The following is a 24,712-nucleotide window of genomic DNA, read 5'->3' as shown; positions in this document are numbered from 1 at the left end:
AGTGAGATGATGAGAAACGTCTTTACTCAATGTTAGGATTTGGAATACACTGCTTGGGAGAGTGGTAGGGGAGGCAGATTCCATAGGCAGTTTCAAAAGAGAGCTGGATATATATTTGAAAGTGGTGAAGTTAGAGGACCATGGAGTGGGACTAGCTCCATAGTTCTTCCAGGAGCTGATACAGACACAATGAGTCGAAAGGCCTACTTATATGCAGCAAAATTCAATGATTCTATAATTTTTAAAGGAACAAACTACTTAGGACAGGGAGAAATTTCTTCTGAAGATTGTGAATATTGTGAATTCTAAACCCTCAACACAAACCCTAAAGGGTTGTAAATACCAAGTGAATCAAGGGATGCAGGGAAAGGGCAAGAAAGAGAAGCTAAGGTACACAGTCATGATCACATTGAACAGCAGAGTAAACTTGCATGGCCTATCCATTTTCCTGTAATGAATTATGCAATGTTACAAATGTTTCTCAAGTAGCCAGAAAGAGCAGTCATGAAATAAAATAATTCTCATAAAAAGATTTTACTGGAATATATAAACAGAAGTTGTGATGTTTATATACATGCACTGGACAAACCTCACTAAGTCCTGATATATGAATCTGAGCATCAAACTGGACCATGCATTTAGAGCTGCAAGATCACAGAGCATTGTCCATCAATACACATAGACTTAAAGATGTCCACAGACTCATTTGTAACACAACACTTAAAAAGTTTGAATATTGTGCAACATTGTCAGATACAAATACAGATAAGACAACCTTACAAAATAATCTTTATTTTACATAGCTCTGTATGTTTGCAAGATTAACCTGCAAATGAGATCGATTTTGGAATGTGCAGCAAACTAACAGTCTATTCGCTGTGGCAGAACCAAATTAAACCAGGGTTGACAGGATTTGTCTAGCTGAACCATCCAGGTCTTCTTTCCTGGCAATTTCACAATCAATATTAGCCATAAAGGTTTTTCCATGTACAATTTGTGCAGGAACAGAGGTGCACCTTAGAGTAATTGTTGGGTAACCCCATCCCATTTTTATTAACCCCTCCATTGAGGCTTCTCCTACTTTTAAGATTCACTGCAGTCCTTTGTGCAGGATGGCATGAAGATCAAGTAGCAGCCTGTGTCACCATGGTACGGTGAACAAATTTCTGTAAAATAATCTGTGATTAACTAGCAAAAGTTTCAATGAAATGTAGTTTTATACAGGGCTTGAAGAAACAATTGATCACCCTTCCCTGATGGGCTAGTAACTCAAGCAGGCTATCACGGCATAGTACTGATCTAAATAGCCTGGAAAGATTCTGAACTTGAGCTAACTAGGTTCGATCCATACAGGCACAGCAGTACCCTCAGTCAGCCAGGATTGCCATTTGCTCATTGGTTAATAGCTCCAAACTTCACTATGTGGACACGCGATAAGGGATTGCACAGGAAGAATAGTTAACAGAAAATTATTACAAAAGGCTGCTCAAATCTCTGCAAGGCAGCACCTTTAGGAGAGGAGATAAAATAGTACTAGATCTTTAAAACTATCAGGAGGAATACATTGCCTTATTCTTCAAACTCACTGACAGCAATTTTCTTCCTTAAGGATGAAGTGTGTTGGGCAATGAAACTGTTGTTTCACCATCAGCATTAAGCACACAGCTGTGCGCCTTCACAAAATAAACCACTGACATGAATTTCTTTCACAAGCAGGATAAAAATCCAGACATGCAGCATCAATACATTGAAACTCAGCTTTTAAAATCATCAAGAGCTGAAAATGTCACATCTATGTTTTTGGTTATCCAGGAACTAGTGTTCAAAACTAGTTCAATCCCAGTCCAATCTTGGGTCAAGGCATCCAAAACATCAAAATGCCGAAACTCTCTAACTACAGATAATCATGATCAGAAAATTATATTCATTGAACCTTCCTCTTAAAATAAAAATTGGAAAATTGACGAAGAAGCAAGTTGTTCTTTTTAACCCAAAATGACAATTTTCCCACAAGAAATCCAGGAGGGTAATGAATAACCATTAATGCTGTAGTCCACTAAAATGGCTTACAGATGACACTGGGAACTTCATTGCTACATGTACCACTGGCAGTGTGTTGTTGATTGGCTCATCTGTAGAAAAGAAGCTACATATGCAAAAAAGAACTCCCAAAAAAAATCACAAGAGCCAGAGGATAAAGGTAATTCAATTACCAAGTCACACGGCTTTGCGATGATATTCCGGTGGTGCGACTTCATAATCACTTGGACTAAAGAGACTCGAAGCATTCTTCACCAAGTACCTGAAGGTTAGGGGCGAAAGAAAGAATTGTTGAGTTGGTAACGAAGCAATTGAACACAAAGTTACTGAAAAGCTCAGTGACAACTTAGTTATGCCCCCTCTGCATATAATGAGACCTTCCTGGAGAATATTAAAGAGTTGAGTCTCAATTTCAAGGGCAGTACACATGCAAGTACAGCAGGAAGAGGTATAAAGAGACCAGTACCAGCAAAATTTAAATGCATGTATGAGAAAGCAAGGCGGTCCTTTGAACCCGCTTCAAAATAATATCATGGTGATCAAACTGCCCTCTGCCTGAGCTTTCCTGTTCCCTGACACATTAAAGGTCCAGCAGCCAGATTACAACTGCTGCATGCCACTTCACCTCGTCGAATATGAGTCACCACAATTTGGATGTGGAAAACCAGATTCACTTCAGCAACATGAAAGATTTCTCCAAATGTCTCTGGCATCTTCCAAGTCACAATAGCCTATTTCAATGCATCAAAAGTTTGAATTTGCCCTTTCTGATTTACACCTCTTATCAAATCATTAGATTCTTCACTTCTTCCATTATCATTCAGTTTAGGCTTGAACCAATATCCTTATGACATTTAATCTTTTCTGTCTTCCACCCTCTCTCAGATTACCCATCTTTCCCCACCTCTGCACTTATGTAAAACAATTAAATCTCAAAACATTTTCTGGACCTGATGGAAGATCAACCTGAAATGTTTTGAGTTTCCCTCCCCAGGGATACTGTCAGACCCATTGAGGTTTTTTTTAAGATAACCTTAACGTAATGAAACATCCCATGATACTTTAAAAGGCCATTACAGAAGAAAGTATGGCAATGAACTACAAAAGATGATGCTAGATCAGATTATCAAAGTCCTGATCAAAGAGGTATATTTTAAGAAATATCTTAAAGGAGGACAATTAGGGAGAGAATTCCAGGTTTGGAGCTGAAGTAGCTCAAGGCATGTCTACCAAGAGAAAAATTATAATTGGAATGCTCAAGAGGTCAGAATTACAGGAACACAGGCAGTTTGGAGAGTTGGGCTTGAAGGAAATAAAAAAAGAGAGAAATGACAACTTTAAAATGAAGATATTGCCTAACTGGTGGCTAATATAGTTCAGCGATTAGAAATGATAGGAGAACAGCAGTTGTTGCAAATTAAGATGTGGACAGAGCTTTGGATGGCCTCAAGTTTAGGAGAGCAGAAAGAGAGAGATTGACCACAACTGTATTAAGTGTCTAGAGGTAATGAATGCATGGATAAGGCATTTGATGATTTTAATTTGCACTAATGCATCAACAAATTTTTAATCATGCATTAATGCATCCCATTAAATTCCCTAGTGATTCTTATCCCTGTAGCAATTCATGATTACTGAAGTATACAGCACAGAAGAAGCAATTCCATCTGTGATTTTTTTCCTAACAGCCATGAGGATTTAATAATTCAGCTTACTTTAAGAAATCGTGCAAGTAATTCAGCAACAATGCTAAACTCTTCTCATCCAAAGGTGTGTATGCCAACATTGCTCCAATTCGCACTGTGGAGAGAAGCAAAACACTTAGCATTTAAAATATGAAAACAAGCCATTCACCCCAACTGGTTCAGGCCAATGTTTATGCTCAACTAAGAGATAGAGAGGAATGCATTTGCTGGAGAAGTCAGTCGATAAAGTGTGGCGCTGGAAAAAGCACAGGTCAGGCAGCATCTGAGGAGTGAGAGAGAGACCACGTTTCAGGCTCAGCCCTTCATCAAGACCTACACAACGCTCCACACAAGTCACCTTTTCGCCATTTAAACTCTTCAACCTCTTTGAACCTAATCAACATGTCCTTCTCTTTAGAAACCATTTAACTGGCCAAGAACTTTCATTTTTTTTCTTTTCTCATTTATCTATTATTTGATATTATAATTGGATGATGAAGTTCAGCTTAAGACTAAAAATGGCAGGAGATCTCAGACCCATGTTATGCTCCTCTTGCTTAATGTGGGAGCTCAGAGACACAATTGATGTCCCTGACTCCTTCATGCGCAGAAAACGTGCCCAGCTGCAGCTTTTGTTAGACTGCAAGATGGCTCTGGAGCTGTGGGTGGCCTCACTTTGGACCATTTAGTGGATACACATTTAGTGAATTGGTCACACCACAGATTAGCATTGCTGAGAGAGAAAGGGAATGGATGACCAAAAGGCAGAGAAAGAGCAGGAAGGCAGTGCAGGTGTTCCCTATGGTGATCTCCCTCCAAAACATTTGGAATACTGATGGGGGAAATGGCTTACCAGGGGAAGGCAGAAAGAGCCAGGTTCATGGCACCATGGCTGGCTCTGCTGCACAGAAGGGCAGGAAAAAGAGTGGAAGGGCTATAATCATAGGGGATTCAATTGTAAGAGGAGTGGATAAGCGATTCTGTGGTCGAAAACAAGACTCCTGAATGGTACGTTGCCTCCCAGGTGCACAGGTCAGGGATGTCTCAGATCGACTGAGACAGAACATTCTGAAAGGGTAGGGTGAACAGCCAGTTGTCGTGGTGGATATGGACACCAATGATACCGGTTAAAAAAAAACGGGATGAAGTCCTACAAGCAATATTTAGGGACTTAGGAGTCAAGTTATAAAGTAGGGCTTCAGAGGTAGTAGTCTCAGGATTGCTATCAGTATTACGTGCTAGTCAGAGTAAAAAATAAGGCAGAATTAACGCATGGTTCAAGAGATGGTGCAGGAGGGAGAGGTTCAGATTTTTGGGACATTGGGACCAGTTCTGGGGGAGGTGGGGCTATTACAAATTGGACGGTCTACACCTGGGCTGGACTGGAATCAATGTCCTAGGGGCGCTTTTGCTAATGCTGTTGGAGTGGGTTTAAATGAGGTTAGTGGAGAGTAATGAGGTAGTAACTAAAGCCCATAAGAAACTAGACAATGAAGTCAGCGTGACTAAGGGGAAGAGTAGGCAGGGAACAGATGAATAAAGAGTACTGGGCTAATGGTAAGATTCTTGGCAGTGTAGATGAGCAGAGATCTGTGTCCATGTATATAGATCCCTCAAAGATGCCACCAAGGATGATAGGGTTGTTAAGAAGGCACACATTGCGTTAGCTTTTATTGGAAGAACGATTGAGTTTCAGACCCCTGAGGTCATTTTGCAGCTGTAGGGCGGCACTGCTGCCTCGCAGCGCCAGGTACCCAGGTTCGATTCCAGCCCGGGTGACCTGTGTGGAGTTTGCATTCTCCCTGTGTCTGCGTGGGTTTCCTCCAGGTGTTGCGTTCAGTTCTGGTCACTGCATTATAGGAAGGATGTGCGATTTACTGGGATGTTACCTGGTATGAAGGGAAGGTCTTATAAGGAAAGGCTGAGGGAATGGAGGCTGCTTTCATTAGAGAGAAGAAGGTTGAGAGGTGACTTAATTGAGTGTTAGTTAAGGTGGACAGTAAGAGCCTTTTTCCTCAGATGGTGATGGCTAGCACAAGGGGACATAGCTTTAAATTGAGGGGTGATGAACATAGGACAGATGTCAGAGGTAGTATCTTTACTCAGTAGTAGGGGTGTGGAACGCCCTGCCTGCAACTGTAGTAGACTCGCCAATGTTAAGGGCACTTAATGGTCATTGGATAAACATATGGATCAAAATAGTGTAGGATAGATAGGCTTCAGATTGGTTCCACAGGTTGGTGCAATGTCAAGTGCTGAACGGCCTGTACTGCGCTGTAATGCTCTATGTCCTATGATGAATGCAAAGGGACAGGTGGTCTGAGGCGTACTTGTTTTAATGTGAGAAATGTAGTAGGTAGCTGCTGTTTGTAGGTAAATCCACATTTAATATGTGGGAGGCTATTAATGAGAAGTTGATTAGAGTGCAGGACAGACATGTCCCTGTGAAAATGAGGGATAGAAATAGCAAGACTAGGGAACCATGGATGACAAGTGAAATTGTGACACCAGCTAAGAGGAAAAAGGAAGCATACATAAGATCTAGGCGACTGAAAACAGACGCAGCTTTGGAAGAATATTGGGAAAGTAGGACCAATCTGAAATGAGGATATAAGAGGGCTAAAAGGGGCCATAAAATAGCTTTAGCAAACAAAGTTAAGAAAAATCCCAAAGCTTATATATAAAAAGCAAGAGGGTAACTAAAGAAAGGGTTGACCCACTCAAGGACAAAGCTGAAGAACTTAATAAATACTTTGTCAGTCTTCACAGTGGAAGACGTGAATAATATCCCAACAATTAAGGAGAGTCAAGGGGCAGGGTTGAGAATGGTGGCCCTAACAGAAGAGAAAGTACTTCATAAGCTAAAAGGTCTAAAAACCGATAAATCTCTTGGCCCAAAAGGCTACATCGTAGAGTTTTGAAGGAGGTGGCTGAAGAAATAGCAGAGGTGTTGGCTGTAATCTTTCAAAAATCACTGGAGTCAGGGTCCCAGATGATTGGAAAAATCACTGTTGTAATCACCTTGTCCAAGAAAGGATCAACACAAAAGATGGAAAATTATAGGTCGATTAGCCTAACCTCGGTTGTAGATAAAATTCCAGAATCCATTGCTAAGGATGAGATTTCTAAATTCTTGGAAGTGCAGGGTCAGTTTAGAACACGTCAGCATGGATTTAATAAGGGGAGGTCATGCCTGACAAACCTGTTAGAATTCTTTGAAGAGGTAACAAATAGGTTAGACCAGGGAAACCCAGTGGATATTATCTACCTCGACTTCCAAAAGGCCTTTGGTAAGGTGCCTCACGGGAGGCTGCTGAGTAAGGTGAGGGCCCATGGTGTTCGAGATAAGTTACTGATACGAATTGAGGATTGGCTGTCTGACAGAAGGCAGACAGTTGGGATAAAAAGGTTCTTTTTCGGAATGGCAGCTAGTGATAAGTGGTGTCCTGCACTGTTCAATGATGGGGCCCCAGCTGTTCACTTTATATATTAATGATCTGGATGAAGAGACTGAGGGTATTCTGGCGAAGTTCGCCGATGATACGAGGTTAGGCAGACAGGCAGGTAGTTCCGAGGTGGTGGGGAGCCTGCAGGAAGATTTAGACAGTTTAGGAGAATGGTCCAGCAAATGGCTGATGAAATTCAATATGAACAAATGTGAGGTCTTTCACTTTGGAAAAAAGAACACTGCCACGGACTATTTTCTAAACAGTGAGAAAATTCATGAAGTCAAAAGTACAAAGGGATCTCTAAAGGTTGACTTGCAGGTTGAGTCCATGGTTAAGAAAGCAAATGTAATGTTGTCATTTATTTCAAGAGGGTTGGAACGTAAAAGCAGTGATGTGCTTGTGAGACTTTATAAAGCTCTGGTTAGGCCCCATTGAGAATACTGTGTCCAGTTTTGAGTCCCTCACCTCAGGAAGGACATACTGGCACAAGAGCGTGTCCAGCGGAGATTCACACAGATGATCCTTGGAATGGTAGGCCTAACATACAATGAATAGCTGAGGATCCTGGGATTGTATTCGTTAGAGTTCAGAAGGTTGAGGGAGATTTAATAGAAACTTAGAAGATAATGCATGGCTTAGAAAGGGTGGATGCTGGGAAACTGCTTTCATCAGGCGGGGATACTAGAACTCGTGGGCACAGCCTTAGAATTAGAGGGGGTCAACTTAAAACGGAAGTGAGGAGACATTTCTTCAGCCAGAGAGTGGTGGGCCTGTGGAATTCACTGCCACGGAGCGCAGTAGAGGCCAGGACATTAAATATCTTTAAGGCAGAGATTGATAAATTCTTAACCTCGCAAGGAATTAAGGGTTACGGGGAGAGTGCGGGTAAGTGGCGTTGAAGTGTCCATTAGCCATGATTGAATGGCGGAGTGAATTCAATGGGCTGAATGACCTTACTTCCATTCCTATTTCTTATAATCTAAAAGGAGGAAAGTTACACATGGAGCCAGAGAAAAATGGGTGAGATTCTTAATGAGTACTTTGCACTGGTATTCACCGGAGGAGAGGGATACGATGGATGCGAAGGTTGGGGACAAATGTTTGATTACTCTAGGTCAAGTTGGCATAAGGAGAGAGGAAGTGTTGAGTATTCTAAAAGGCATTAAGATAGACAAGTCCCCAGCTCCAGATGGGATCCATCCCAGGTAACTGAGGGAAGCGAGGGGGGAAATAGCTGGGGTCTTAACAGATATCTTTGCAGCATCCTTAAACACGGGGGAGGTCACAAAGGACTGGAGAATTGCTAATGTTGTCCCCTTGTTTAAGGAGGGTAACAGGGCAATATTAACCAGGGCATGGTTTTAGCCCTGGGAGGGGGAAGCTGGGAAAATATGAGTACAATGATTAGTGCTCCCAGGGATGGGAACTTCAATAGAGGTGCAATGAGTGAAACAGAATAAAATAATGTATTTAATTTGAATTCAACTTAAACTAAACTGCAATCAAATTAAATAAAAGTTAAGTAGATATGTTTGTGCTGATAGAATAGTAGGTTGTTTATTATTCAATACCAGGTTATAGTCCAACAGGTTTATTTGGAAGCACTCAGTTTCAAAGCGCTGCTCCTTCATCAGGTGGTTGTGGAGACCAAGATTGTAAGACACAGAATTTATAGCAAAAGTTCACAGTGTGATGTAACTGCAATTATATATTGAAAAATACCTGGATTGTATGTTAAATCTCTCAACTTTTAGAATTACCAAGTTGGTTTCAGTTGTAAATCGTAAAACTTTTTGTTTAAAAGTTACATTCTCAAATGAACTTTAACAATTGGTGTCATGTTAGCCCAGATAATGTATTGAAAGTGTTAGCTTCCTACATGAGACTGTCTGTGCCCCAATGGTTACGTTAAAGATTTGAAAAAGTTTTTAATAAAAATAATTTTAAAAAAGGGTAACAGAGATGATCCAGGTAATTATAGACCAGTGAGCCTGATGCCAGTGGTAGGGAAGCTGCTGGAGAAGATACTGAGGGGATCAGATCGACTTACATTTGGAAAAAAATGGGCTTATCAGTGATAAGCAACATGGATTTGTGCAGGGAAGGTCATGCCTTACCAGCTGAATAGGATTCTTTGAGGAAGTGACAAAGTTGATTGATGAGTGAAGTGCTGTAGATGTCAGGTACATGGACTTCAGCAAGGCGTTTGATAAGGTTTCCCATGGTAAATGATGGAGAAAGTGAAGTCACATGGGGTCCAGGCTGTACTAGCGAGATGGATAGAGAATTGGCTGGGCAGCAGGAGACAGTAATAGTGGAAAGGAGTTTCTCAAAATGCAGAACTGTGACCGGTGGTGTTCCACAGGCATCCGGGCGGAGACCATTGTTGTTTGTGATATACATAAACGATCTGGAAGAAGGTTTGGGTTAATAAATTTGCAGTCGACACTAAGACTGGAGTAGCAGCAAAGGGGACTGTCAGAGAATGCAGCAGAATAGATAGATTAGAGAGTTGGACAGAGAAATGGCAGATAAGAGTTCAATCCAGGCAAACACAAGGTGCTGCATTTTGGAAGATCCAATTCAAGAGCGAACTTTATGGTAAATGGAAACGTCCTGGGGAATGTTGAGGTACAGAGATCTGGGTGTTCAGGTCCATTGTTCCCTGAAGGTGGCAACGCAGGTCGATAGAGTGGTCAAGGTGGCACATGGCATGCTTTCCTTCATCGCACTAGGTATTGAGTACAAGAGTTGGCAGGTCATGTTACCGTTATATAAGACTTTGATTCAACAACATTTGGAATATTGTGTGCAGGTCACCACATTACCAAAAGGACATGGATGCTTTGGAGAGGGTGCAGAGATGGTTCACCAGGATGTTGCCTGGTATAGAGGGTGCTAGCTATGGAGAGAGATTGAGTAGATTAGATTTGGAGATGCCAGTGTTGGACTGGGCTGTACAAAGTTAAAAATCACACAACACCAGGTTCAATTGGGAGTACACGAGCTTTCGGAGCAACACTCCTTCATCAGGTGAACGTGGAGGCTCAATCCTAACAGAATTTATACCAAAAATTTGCAGTGTGATGTAACTGAAATTATACATGGAAAAACTGATTATCTGTTAAGCCTTTCATCTGTTAGAATACAGTGATAGTTTCACTTCTTTCATGTGTAAATCACAATACCTTTTTTTTAAAAAAACGTTGCATTCTTGGGTTAGCTATTAACAATGGTGATCGCTAGACAATATGTTGAAGGTGTTGGCCCCCTGTGTTCTCTGTCTATGCCATGACGTTTAGATTGATTCTAATCTAAAAAGTGAGATAACGGAGTTCTACATGAATGCATGCAGTTTTTGAGCAAAGTACAATGTAACCCTGAAAGTACAAATTCACCCTACAAAATGTGTGTATGTGTATGGGGGAAAAGTATAGAAGAGATATGGAAAGTTCTTTATGCAGAGGGTGTGGGTGCCTGGGACCCATTGCCAGCAGAGGTGGTAGAGGCAGTCACAATAGTGTCATTTAAGACCCTACACAGATACACGAATGGGCAGGGGACAGAGGCATACAGATCCTTAGAAAATAGGCGACAGGTTTAGATAGAGGATCTAGATCAGAGGCTTGGAGGGCCCAAGGGCCTGTTCCTGTGCTGTAATTTTCTTTGTTACATCACGATTCTGAAGAGCACCATACAAATGCAAGTTCTATCTTGAAAATTTTTATCAGTGGACCAGAAGAGGATTAAGTATTTAGTAGCATAGCCCTTGGTGCCTGTTCTCAAGTGAAGAGCGACAGATTAGACTAATTTATCCTATCCTACCCACAAGGTCATTGGGAGCAAAGAATAAAAACTGGAAAAGAACCAAAACCAAATCTTAAAAACCAGCTAAACTTACCAAACAACCGAAGGAGATGTGGTGCTCCATAAATCTGTGACATGGGTGCATCTGGATGATCAGCCAAGATTTCGGCATACTGTGGTCTCTCAAATTTGTACAGTAGTTGCGTACCCAACATCACATTGAAATATTCCTTAATTCCAGCAACTACTTCATTAACTGCATATTCCCTAAGGTTGAAAAGGAAAGATACTAAGCAATCAGTATTCTATTAGTACCCTATTATCAGCTTGTTAGAAAGGATAAAGACGTGGGAATGACACATACAGGCAAGCATCAAAAGAATTCAACTTGTGTCAGTGCTTAATTTTTTTTTATGGCATCCAGAAAAAGACCGTGAAAAGAGAAAGAGATGGGATGAGATAATCTTAATTCTATCCCTCCTCATTAATGACTTCAGCCTCCTAGATTTTCTCTGATCACCAGTCTTGTTTCCTCCCTTTGGGGTATGTCCTTTACAAGTGTCTGAAGATGGGTTTTTATCAAGGTCACACACACACACCCTCAAACATCTCGTGTGCCCTGCTCTTAAATCACAGAAGATCCGAGCAAAAACTTCAGGCATCAGTTTACTTTGTACTTTGAAAACAAGTTACCAGAGAAATAAAATCACTCACTTGTTATTGTCAGTGTTCCCACGTGACTTTTTGTAGTTGGCATATTCTTCCAACACTGTATCTACATTCTTTTTTGCGGGCAAGTGAAACAGCTTTAATGAGAGGAAAGATCATTGTTAGGTTATATAGCCATGTGTGAAACACTACTGAGCATGCAAATCTTGAACAATAAAAATTGATAACAAAAACATATTCTCATTTCTAAAAATAGAAATCCATCAACTGTGCCAAAGGTTTCCAATTATATTGTCAAAAAATAATGTTTGGGCTTATGGATCAATTCTTGATTATTTATCCGATGCATGGTTATAATTTCTGGAGAGCAGTATATGAAAAATACACTAACACAATCACCAAAAATGTAAAACAAATGGTCACTTTTAATGCATGAGGTGAATTGCTGCAGCAGTGAAGAAAATGCCATAGTCTAATAACTAACATGTCACATACTTTCAACACAGCCTGTGAAATTGGTCTGCAAGTTATTCAGACCACTGACAAGGCTTCTGATCTTATCCCAGGCAGAAGCAGATTACGTCCATTGCCAACACAAGTTGAGGATAACATTAAGGATACATAGCATTCACAGCATGGATACAAGCCGTTTGGTTTCTCCTCCCACTCTCCAAGTCTCCTCCCACTCTCATTTCACCTCATTTACAAACCCACTAATTCTTTTCTCGTTCATCGTGATAGCATTTTCAGTGTAAGGAAGTTTTGCTCAACTATTTTTGGATAGATTAACTTCACTATATCCGAGGAAAATACCCAATGACAAATTCATTTCTTGGCTGTCACCAGGTCCTCAGCACCTTCCGAATCCACGACCACTTCCAACTAGTTGAACAAGGGCAGCTGATACAAGGGAACACCACCACCTTCAAGTTCCCCTCAAAACCACTCATCATCCTGACATGGAAATATCTTGCCATTCCTTCACTGTTGCTGGGTCAAAATCTTGGAATTTCCTCACTAATGGCACTGTGGGTCAATCCACAGCAGATGGACAGCAGTGTTTCAAAAAGGCAGCTCAACACCACTTTCTCATGGGCAACTAGGGATGGGCAATACGTATGGCCAGCCAGCAACGCCCACCTCCCACAAATAAATACATTTTTTGAAACGCAGTCCAGCTCTATAGTCGCAGCATCTTTTCAGTACAGTCTTGCAAATCACAATTCATTCCATCCCAAAAGTAAAATTGGTTATTCTGTTATCTCTTTGTTTCAAGAAATCAAAATAAAAAGTTATCTTGGTATAAAAATCCTTGAAGTACTAACTTGGTTTCAAAAAAGTACCAAAAATGACAGATTCAACATGCAAGTGACCTTCAGGCAGCCATGAACAACTCAAGAACTACTGTCAAGATGTTGACCATTTTATGAAATCACTTTCCAGATTCAACCGAGTGCACTGAAGAATGACATTTTAACAAATGGAGACTCAATTCCCCTAAATTTTCCCTCTGAAACATCACTCTTCCTCAGGGAAATATAGTACAGTCCTGCATGTGAACAACATTCATTACATTCAAGAAGCTTAATGTGTACAACTCCCAAGAGTATAACCCTCATGAGAATTAAAGCACATCACTGGAAAGCAAAGTCATAATGAACTTCATCTTGCCTTGCTTGCAGGGAGCAAGAAAAGATATAAAAGAAAGATGTGTGCAGACCTGTTAAATTCAAGGAACAGAGTATGTAGTGGACATTCTACTTTGATGTTAAAACTGCAAAGTCAGGTAGCTTCTGTACTTGAGCCAAAAACATGCTTCAACTTCAAGCATGCTCTGACTCTTCTGAACATTTTCAATTTACCATCATCTATTTGGTGGCACAGTGGAAACTGTCAAATTTGTACTTACTGATTGATATGCCTTTTGTTGTGGGCTCCTGCTTACTTGGAATTTGTATCAAGGCTGTGCAAACAATTTTCAATAAAGGCTGAACAATCAGGAAAGGAGACACTCATTTAATTAGTCCGAGGGCATCTGAACACAATTCTTAAGGTGAAATGCCAGCACTGAACCCACGTCATCACCAATTACCCTGTCTTAGCAGGTTAAATATTAACTTTCATTTTGTAATGCTCCAGGGGCTTTTCTGTACGCTCAAAATCCATGCACTCAGCACCTTCCAGCATTTAAGCATGGCAGGAAACGCAAGACTTCAGGATGTATGCATCTCAAAATAAATGCCTTAAAAATACATTCCCTGTAAAATTATCCTAAGCAGTTTAAATCTAATCCAAGATCCAGAAAGGATACTGAAAAACACTTTTGAAGCTTTCAACATATCCGTAGGTAGCAAAATAGATTCATGAATAAGAATTGAAAGATAACAATTTTAAGAGTCTTTAAGAATATTTCAAGAAGTTGTTTTATATTTTTATCAATGCTTTTTTAATACTAACTTTACAGGACTGCTTACAATAGCACCCAGCAGCTTGCAGTGCCAGCAAGAACCTGTGATATTACAGGTTCAAAACAGATCTATCCCAGCATTGCCAAACTGAATAGTACAACTGTTCTAGACATGATTTCCAAGTATGAGCTGGCATTAATTGAGTACTTTTCACAACCACAGGAAGTCAGCAAGAATGTTTGAGCTAGTGAAGCACTTAAGTGTAATCAGTGTGGCAACGCAGGAAACAAAGCACAGTAAGATCTCACAAATAGCATTTGACAGCAGCCAGGCACTAAAAACGACACTGAAAAATTTAGCGCGTAGGTTTGCTCACTGAGCTGCAGGTTTGATATCCAGGCGTTTCATTACCTGGCTAGGTAATATCATCCGTGGCGACCTCCAAGTGAAGCGAAGCTGTTGTCTCCTGCTTTCTATTTATATCTTTCTCCTGGATGGGGTTCCTGGGGTTTGTGGTGATGTCATTTCCTGTTCGTTTTCTGAGGGGTTGATAGATGGCATCTAGATCTGTGTGTTTGTTTATGGCGTTATGGTTGGAGTGCCAGGCCTCGAGGAATTCTCTGGCATGTCTTTGCTTAGCCTGTCCCAGGATAGATGTGTTGTCCCAGTCGAAATGGGGGGTTTTTCAACAGTGTGTAGGGCTACGAGGGAGAGAGGGTCGTGTCTTTTTGTGGCTAGCTGGTGTTCGTGTATCCTGGTGGCTAACTTCCTTCCGGTTTGTCCTACGTAGTGTTTGTGGCAGTCCTTGCATGGAATTTTGTAGATGACGTTGGTTTTGGCTATGGGTTGTACTGGGTGTTAAGTTTGTTAGTTTTTGTTTGTGTGTGTTGGTGGGTTTGTGTGCTACTAGGATTCCGAGAGGTCTTAGTAGTCTGGATGTCATTTCTGAAACTCCTTTGATGTATGGTAAGGTGGTTAGGGTTTCTGGCAGTGTTTGGTCTGCTTGTCGTGGTTTGTCCTAAGGAATCTGCAGACTGTATTTTTTGAGTATCCGTTCTTCTTGAATACGTTGTATAGGTGGTTCGCCTCTGTTTTCCGAAGTTCGTCTGTGCTGCAGTGTGTGGTGGCTCGTTGGAATAGTGTTCTGATACAGCTTTGTTTGTGTGTGTTGGGATGGTTGCTGGTGTAGTTAAGTACTTGGTCAGTGTTTGTCGGTTTTCTGTATACGCAGGTTTGTAGTTCTCCGTTGTCCTTTCTTTCGACTGTGACGTCCAGGAATGCGAGTTTGTTGTCAGTTTCTTCCTCCTTGGTGAACTTTAGGCCTGTGAGGGTGTTGTTGATGTTAAATGTCTCTTCTATCTTGTTTCATTTTGTGATGACAAAATATTAACCAGGGCATTGGGGGAAAACTCTTTCAAATGGCGCCACTGGATGTTTTTGTGCCAAGACAACTGACAGGACCTTAATTTAAAAATCACACCAAAAGACACCACTTTTATCTGTGAAACACACCATGAGCCAAGATTTTGCTCTTAAGTCATGACAGTCAAATGAACAGCCTCCCGATTCAACAGCGCATGCATTATTCACTTACAGTTCTCTTCTAACCAATTTCTGACCAATTACAGGTGGCAATGTAATCTTAAGATGGAACTTAAATACAAATTTCGCGCATGCCCATATTGGTGCTATGTCAAACTTGTTGTAGATGAGGGCAGTGGTTTTAGATACAGTGGAATTGGAATTATCGGAAACAGCTCAACAATGCTTCTCTAACAAAGTGCATGTGCACGCCCAGAGAACTTTTACTTTTCCCTTTCACTTTTCAGCTTTTCTTTAATTTCAGTGGCTAGTGTTAAAGGAGAGTTAAGGGAAAGTAAGATTGCACTTCATCTTTACAAAAGCTCAGTTAACATCTGAAAACAGCTAACCACCTTTTTGTGGGACAACTTTAACCTCCCTCATCCTAACCTTTCCTCTGGATATGCTGCAATGATATAGAGCAATATGCTTTCCTTGGACCTTAGCAGCATCTCATTTCATAGTGAATGACCCCCTCCCCTCTCTTGCTTAGAGTCAGAGCAGGGTTTAAAATACAGATAAACCTTGCTCCATACCAACTGCATAGAAGTACAATACATCCATGTTATCAATTCCTAAACTCCTCAAGCAGCAAAGACTACATACTTGCCCTCAACTGTTTTTTCTGAATATTTGATTCACAGAAGCAAAGATCTCCTCAGTGAAAAGACAGATAATAACAGATAATTACCTACAAGGTAATTGATCTGTTACACAACCCTGGAAAATCAACCTTAACATCTCAGTGGTCAAGGACAATTTGGGAACATCACACGCTTTATCTGCCCTCCAACCTGGATAGCATCCTAAAGGGGGTGAACAGGAGTTGTTAGATCAGCCAAGACCCTACCAAGCGGGAGGGCAGGTTTAAGGTCTCTGTTCCTAATTTGATTTTTTATAACTTGGGATATAATTACTATTTCTCCACTGTCACTGGTCAAAATTCTGGAATTCCCTCCCTAACACCACTATATCGATAGACTGCAGGAGTATTAAATGATGCATTACATAATTTACTATTTCTCCTGACTAATGCAAAGATGTCTGCTGTATATGCACATTACTTGGCACTAGGTGGATGACTGTGTACAGAATTACTCAACCTCAGGAGCCTGGGAAGCATTCCAAGCTTCATAGTGCACTGAATTGTTTTGAAGTGCTATGATTGTTACGGAGAGAATTACGGCTACTCACGATGCATTGTTCAGTGCATATTGTACAGGAATTGGGACTTAATGTTACAGATGTACAAGACGTTTGTATGGCCACATTTAGAGTACTCCCATATTTCTGGTCACCCTGCTATAGGGAGGATGCCATTAAACTGGAAAGGGTACAAAAAAGATTTACAAGTAATGTTACCGAGAATTGAAGGCTGGTTATAAGGAGATGCTGGGACATTCTTTGCTGAGGCATGGGAGGCTGAGGGGTGACCTTGCAGGAGTAATAAAATCATGAGGGGCATGGATAAGGTGAATAGTCAAGATTTTTACCTCAGTAGGAGAGTCCAAAACTAGACAGCATAGGTTAAGGGGAGGGGGGAAAAGATTTAAGGGAGATCTGGGGAAAGTTTTTCACTGAGAGGATGGCCCGCATATGGAATGAGCTGCGAAAGGAATATGTAGAGGCAGGTACAATTAAAACAGGTGAAAGACTTTCGAACAGGCACATGGATGTTCAAGTATTTTTTCGAGATGGCTCAGGGAATCCTTGATGGACTCTACCTGTAAGCCTCTCTTGATCCAGCCCAGAGATTGTACTCTATGGTCGTCTGGAATACAAAACTTTTACAGACAGTTTAGTTTAAATTATTACCTTTATTTACCAATGGCATCAATGTTACACTATAACATAGATACCTACAAGCCAGGCTTGAGCGAAGGTTCTAAAACCACTAGCAGTGTAGCAGCGCCAGCTCGTACCCCTATGAGCTCTCTCAGGCTACTCCTCTTATTGCTGCAAACAAGTTGTCTTTATAAAGAATTTGGTATTAAAATTACTACGCCACATGTCCTTAATCAGATAAGCAGCAATAAAATGGTAGAAGTTTGCAGAGAAAGAGAAACTCGCTGACAGGTCTGAGTATGCTTGACTAATTAAACTACATGACAAAGTGGGACACCCTGATCAAGCCACGCCAAATGGCCAATTGCTTTGACTAGATTACCTTCTCTTTTAACAGTACATCATAACGAGAAGCTAGTCTAAACTATGTGGAAAAGGTCATGAGGCAACCTTGCTCAGCTAACATGCTGTTATGATTGTCCTACAAAATGGCTTTTTCCTTTAAAGTCATCTTAGACTCCCAAAGTGCAAGTTAAATCCATAACATTCCCAGATCTCGAGCTCTAGGGAACAATACACAAATATTCAACCCATGATAAGCTGGTGTTCACTAAAATCAGACCACAAAGAGTTAATCTTTCCACCAGCTTCAGTCCTGTGTATGTCCCTTGAACCCTTCGGTCAGTGAATGTAATTTACTGAAGAATGTTTTCTCTCTCTCACACGTGAACATCTTCCAACTTTCTTATTATGTCAATTTCACCGTGTTTTCCTAGCTATGGGTAATGAGACATTCACCCTCCAAAACTGTCAAGATTAGATTAGAAAGTTGGAAGATGTTCACGTGTGAGAGAGAGAAAACATTCTTCAGTAAATTACATTCACTGACCAAAGGGTTCAAGGGACATACACATAGGGAGCTAAGCTTCATAAATCCAAATCTGCACAGTGTGGTATACATGAAAATGTATCAGGATTGTTCTACTACGTGCATATTCCACTCAGCTTATCAAATTACAAGTTCTTTTCCTACTGAGTATGAGTTTAGTTAAAAGAGTTTTCGATGTAAAACAGAAATTTAGTTATCAGACATTCACCTGTGAAATATGCACACCTCCATACCCCTGGGTGAGAAGGAAGCACTGCCACACATTCCACAAGTGAACAAATGTTATCACCTTATTTATACCAATCCATTGACGCTAAGAACAGATGTCCTTAATTCTTTCCCACATCTCCTTAGCGGATGTGTAAGGCCACCAGCTTTCTCATGGATGGGAAGTGTTTAGAGGGATATGGACCAAACACAAGCAAATTGGACTAGTTTAGTTTAGGAAACCTAGTCGGCATGGACAAGTTGGATTTAAGGGCCTGTTTCCGACTATCATTAATTGAGAAATCCCATAATCAATGGTAAGACAAATGATCAGTCAAATCTGTTCTTTATGATATCGACCAAGGATGCAATGCTGGCCAGGGCACCAGGATAGCCTTCTACCAGTTGGGATGCTTTCAGGATAATCAATGTGCAATAAATTATAGCGAAACTCACGTGCCATTATCGATTATTTAAAAAATAATACTTGCTAGCCTAGAGTACCTCAGAATGCTTTTGTTTTACCATGTCTACTTTACTTTAAAACCCAAAACATTTTTTCCAGTCCACTCTCAAGGGTGCATATGTATTTGGAGGGAAAGATAATCAAATATTGATGCATTAAGCCAAGACAGCCTCTGCTTCTTCAGGTTGCCAAACATCCTAACTAGTAGAAAACTATCCTGATCGCCCAATTGTTAAGTGCTTAGTTTTTGCCTAAATAATTGCTTTGAAGTGGTATGACTGTTAAGTGTAATGTGAAGCTTGGAATGCCACTCTGGCTCATGAGGTTTAGAGTAATTTTGTACAAATTCATCCAGCTTGTGCTAAGTAACGTGTATCCAATGCAGAGACATCTTGCTAAATAATTTCCACAATAAATTCCAAAATGTATAATGTGCAACATGTATCAGACTGGAGAAAATTAAAAGTTATGTGAATTCAGCTTAGTAACAAGTAAACCCCACAATAATTGTGACAAAACACAGCACACACAAGTAAATCAGCTGGAAGACACAAGAACCTGCTTTATTGCAAGATTAATGTTCCTTCTTAAAAGCCATGCATCAATCGATTTCTGAGCAAAGTTAGATGTTAAGGATATGCTTTAATTATCTAAGATTTAGTTGGCAATCTCCCTAAAAATAGAATCTCAGAATGAAACCACACAGAAGGAAGCCACCCAACACGCAGCACCTTTAATACAGCTATTCCATTAGTCTCACTAATGTTATTTATCCACAGTCCGATAAATTTCTCACCTCCCACTAGTTCTCCAATATTTTACTGATAAAGTTATTACTGAATCTACTTCAGCGCACTTCAGAACAGCTGTGCAAAGGCACAGTTTCTTCATATCAATCACCATAACCCTATGAATCTTATTGCCACTGGGTGGAGAAGATCTGGGTTTGGGTCCCAGTCCACAGCTTGATAGTCACCAAAGTTTATTCTTAATGTGGAGCATCTGATTGATTATCAGTCCATAAATCCTTCCATTATGCCCACGACTGTTAGAGCAGGAGAATGAGTCAGGCATGCTTGAGTTAGTGTGACATCCCTCAAGCTCGTGCCTCTGGTCACAGGCTAGTGATCTGTCCCAGGTAAAATAAGCTATGAAAACATACAAAACTACATGATTTGTCGGTCTCATCATCGTGGAAAGCCTCAAAGTTTGTAACTGGAAACAGACTCTCTATTTACTATGAAAACCTCTCAATTTAGGACACCTTTATTTAATTTTTTCTTAATCTACATCGTTCTAAGGAGAGTTCACTACAAATCTTAGTTCTTCAGGGTTGCTTAAGTAAATTGTTCAAAGCTCGCATCATGAAAGGCAGGCCACGGTTCCTAGAGAGCACGCTGCCCAAAACAAGATGACTTAATTTCATCAAAAAAATTCTGAAATTTGATTTTAAATGTTTTTTAATATTGATGTTAATTCACTTTAGACTGAGAACCGAGCATCATCTTTCAGTTTCTGTTGGTAGAATTGCTGAAGTTACAGCTCTGGCAATATGGTATGGAAACTCATCTTGGCAACCAAAACACGGGAGCAAGTGGGCAGACTGCACTCCCCCACAAGCTGAGCTAACCTAGTGACAAGTAAAAAATCTATTGTTGTGAAATATTTACAGCACAGAAACAGGTGATTTGGTTCATGAATCTGTGTCTAATCATCTTTCCAACCCTTCTTTACCTCATCCTATCAATATATCCTTCTTAGATGTTTTCACCTCATCTTGTTACCTTGTCTGCAATAGCAATATTCTAGCCAAATTTACCATGGTAGCAAATCCTGATGTATCACCATGCTTTGAAGCAACCAGATAGACTGCATACCTGTTTTTGACGTGTGATCAGGTCCCAATCGTCCACGAGCCATGGTTTCAACTCCTCTGGAATCTTAACCTTGACTTCTACCCTGTTCATAAATGTCTCCTCCTGCAGAAGACAACAATTTACCAAGTTACAGCTTCTTCCCAGGTCTACACACAAATTGAACTTGCTGCACACTGCATTTAAAAAACACACCCACAGTCCTAACACCTCAAGGTAAATCTTTATAAAGTAGTAGGAGTGCTCAATTCGATAAAAATTGCAGACTTTTAAAAACAGGCTTCCCATCTTCTCAAAGCCTCAACCAGCAATAGCTCCGAATACCTTAAGGACCAACCATTCAGGGGTAGAAGTTGTGTCATAGGCATGTAGATTTCCATTTTGGTTCATTTGGAGATGAGCATTAAACATGTCCCATCTCAAACAAATAAAAGCTTGGAAAGCATAAGATGTGACAGAATGATACCCAGTTTAAAAATGTTGGGACAGCATAGATTTAAAAAATTAGGCATGAACCAACTGTAATGCTCAAGATCAGGAAATAATATGACACCATACAAGACAAAGACTACTTTTTTTCCTTGACTGAGTCCAGTACAAGAAAGTGTAACCTACTTTGAGTGGGCTATTTATAGGGAGAAAGCAGGAGAATGGGGTTGAGAAACATATCAGCCATGATGGAATGGTTGAGCAGCCTCATTGGGCCGATTATCTTAATTCTGCTCCTATGTCTAATGGTTTATTCAGTCATCATGTCAGGCAGGACTTCTTCAAAACAAAATTTACTGACAATGTGAAGCTCTCTCTCTAAAAAGTAATGAAGCTAAAAGTTTGAAATCTCAGAAATATCCATCTAATCCAGCTGAATTTCAAAGCTTTTTAGAAGGTTACCTACTAAATTTTGATCTATACTAGTCGATGCAGACTATCCTCAATGTAACACTTTTAATCCTGCCAGCCTTGAAGGAAAAAGTAAAGGATTGTGATTTAATATTAAGTCCACAAGCACTTAAAACTTCCCTGCAATACAACTCGTACATCGCATTACACATTCAACCAGACACTTTGCTTATTTAATCAAGCTTTTTAAAAAAAAAATCTCTTGGTACCATTCAACAATGTGGATCTAGTTACACCTCAGATTTCTGATAAAATGTAATTAGAACTGAACAGAAAGTGATATGAAGCAATAATGAAAATTGCTGAAGGGAAGATGTTGAGGCTTTTTGTCAAACATGCATCATGACTGACACAAGAACACCAAATTAAGGGAACAATTATTTATACTTCATGAGAAAAAGGCATAGATTAGTTGGAAAGTTGTGTCTGATTGGTATGTGCCCATGGTAAAGACTTGACCAGGGAACTGTGGCCTCCCAACATGTTCTTTCTACTTACAAAGGACAGTGCCCACACACATACATGCAACCTTAGCAAGCATAGGATAAAAAAACTTCGACAATGTCTTTTTCCACTAAACACTCAGGTTCCACACAACTATGTGACTGTACATGATGAAAACTAGCAGGTAATCAAATGATACCTACCAGGAACTATGTTATCGAGACTGGAGGGTTTGAGTTATCAGGAGAGGCTGGGATAGAGGAAGAGGTAGGGGCGGGTACAATGACAACATTTTAAAGATATTTGGACAGGTAGGCGTGTAGGAAAGATTTAGAAGGATAACAGCCAAACATGGGCAAGTGGGACTGGGTCAGTTTAGGAAATCTGGTTAGCACGGACGAATTGAGCTGAACGGTCTGTTTCCATGCTGTATGACTATTGACTGTAGCTGTAAATAAAAGTCACAATTCAACAAGATCAACTGGTGTTTCTTTGTTGTTAAACCTAAGAAAAATTAAAAAATGTTAAGTACCATTTTTATTCCATCCATGAGGAAATGTTACTTTGTCCCATTTTCTTTTCCCTCCACTCATGAAAGCTGATTTTACCATGGGTTCTATGCCATGGATGCCAATATTCAAAAGGGTAATTGAGACCAGAAACATGCCACTATTTAGAAGACCAAAGTGTCCATTTTTAAAATTAATTCATTCATAGTGTTATAAAAGATCCAAGACTTGTATGAAGAAATACCTGTAGATTTAATTATGTAAAATATCATTTTTAATGAATTTGAACTTCAAGCTAGTGGCATATGGGTGCTGTTCTGTTCTTGTGAAAGGGTTTTAAAGAACTAATTAGGTCAGTCTTTTTAGATCCAAGATTTTAAACCGCTATGTGCAAGTTTATTTATACCACAGGACTTACAACTGAAGACAGAGTGTATAAAGCTATTAGAAAAGCAGAAGCTAAAATGAAGTTTTAAAAAAAAAAACTAGCTCAAAAGATTTCAAGCAGTTTACTGAAACTTCCAGATATGGGGTGTTTGGTTAGAACGCTGCAGTTTATGAAAAGACTAAGGAAGTCTAAGCTATCGATTGTGAAAGTGATCAAAGGTAAAGGGCTTCACAACTCAGATCTGAGTCGTAGTAGTTAAATCAAATCAATGGATTTGACAGGGAAGGAATATTTAAGTAACTGTCAAGATGATGATATTCGGGAGTAGATGGGATTTTGTTTTGCAATGTTTCAAAACCTTTCAAACAGTGTTGATTGAGATAGCTTGGTTTATTTCACTTCATTTTCCTTTCTTTTGCATAATAAGTTTGATTTATTGTTGAAACCAAATTTGCAGACTTGCGTGCTCCTGTTTCAGCAAAAGACTACCATGTTAAACAAAAATATTATCTATCAAGCCAGATTTCATTCTGGCATCTAACCTGTCCAATTGGCTGGGATCATAACGATAGGAATAGAACTGTTGGCAAGGCCAGCGTTTAATGCCCATTCATAACTGAGCTTGAGAAGGCGAGTGACCATGCCAGCAAGAATCTCTGGACAGTAAATCAAACCAGAAATATTGGCCAAGCTTTTGATGTCCCCAGTACAGATACTCAGTCAGAACAAATTACTGCAGATGACAAACTTTACTGAAAAACAACAAACTCCTGAAGAAGGGCTTGTGCCCAAAACATCGATTCTCCTACTCCTTGGATGCTACCTGATCTGCTGTGCTTTTCCAGCACCACACACAACTGAAAACAAATGCTGGAGATCACAGCGGGTCAGGCAGCATCCATGGAAAAAGCAAGGTAACTAAGTCTCAAACGGATACTCAGAGCCCCAAGTGTAGCATCAAAACCTGCCAATTTAAATACTTTAATTACTGTTTTGGCTCATCTGTTCATCAGTCGCAGACTGAATCAAAGACTTTCTGCTCCATGTGGATTAACAATCTAATTCACTATGGAGCTAAAAGTGGCATTATAAACTCAAACTGAGGGAGAGAAATTGGACCCATTTCCTAATGGAGTAATAACCATTATGAAGTAACACTTTGAAAGAATGTGTGTTAAGTATCCAGAGCTCAAATACACAGGCGTTTAAAAATTATGTTTCAAAATATAGCACAATAGAAGCTCTCTTCATCGACAGTTACTGAAATCCACACGTAACATCTTTGTTAGTTGTAATCCCAGGCATTTCAGAACATCATTTATAGATTCAATTTATGTTGACTTAAATTTTGGTTTTATTACTGGTTATTAAACACACATTCAGTTGCTGTGTTACATTCTAGTGAACTACATACACTTTCCATTGTGGGGTCCACTCTTGCCCTTTTCTTCCTGGGTGGCTGTGGTGTTTCACTAGTGCTACTTCCATCACCAGCTGTGGGAGCTGATAAAAGATCAAATTAGTTACTCACAGCGAAGCTAATTGACTGTTCTTACATACACTCAACCATCAGCTGAGGCACTGACTTATAGACCTCGAATAACTGACTAC

At 40.1% G+C, this 24,712-nt stretch overlaps 1 protein-coding gene across 3 annotated transcripts in view; it reads right to left on the bottom strand.

Moving 5' to 3' along the window:
* Positions 1-518: 518 nt before the first annotated feature.
* morf4l1 (mortality factor 4 like 1) overlaps positions 519-24,712 on the bottom strand; it is a 58,540-nt gene continuing 34,346 nt past the window's right edge. The window contains exons 7-12 of one of the 3 annotated variants that reach the window (XM_043677129.1): positions 24,522-24,604; positions 20,864-20,965; positions 11,696-11,787; positions 11,076-11,248; positions 3,756-3,840; positions 519-2,302 (exon numbers count right to left, since the gene is read on the bottom strand). In XM_043677129.1, coding sequence (XP_043533064.1) covers positions 2,218-2,302; positions 3,756-3,840; positions 11,076-11,248; positions 11,696-11,787; positions 20,864-20,965; positions 24,522-24,604 — 620 coding nt within the window. In that variant the 3' untranslated portion in view covers positions 519-2,217. Of the gene's footprint in view, positions 2,303-3,755; positions 3,841-3,982; positions 4,009-11,075; positions 11,249-11,695; positions 11,788-20,863; positions 20,966-24,515; positions 24,605-24,712 lie in introns of those variants that run through there. The other 2 variants (XM_043677128.1, XM_043677130.1) reach the window with 2 other exon arrangements.

The sequence above is a fragment of the Chiloscyllium plagiosum genome, chromosome 36 (genome assembly GCF_004010195.1).
Source record: "Chiloscyllium plagiosum isolate BGI_BamShark_2017 chromosome 36, ASM401019v2, whole genome shotgun sequence".
Classification (NCBI taxonomy): domain Eukaryota; kingdom Metazoa; phylum Chordata; class Chondrichthyes; order Orectolobiformes; family Hemiscylliidae; genus Chiloscyllium; species Chiloscyllium plagiosum.
This window is presented reverse-complemented; position numbering and strand designations above follow the sequence as displayed.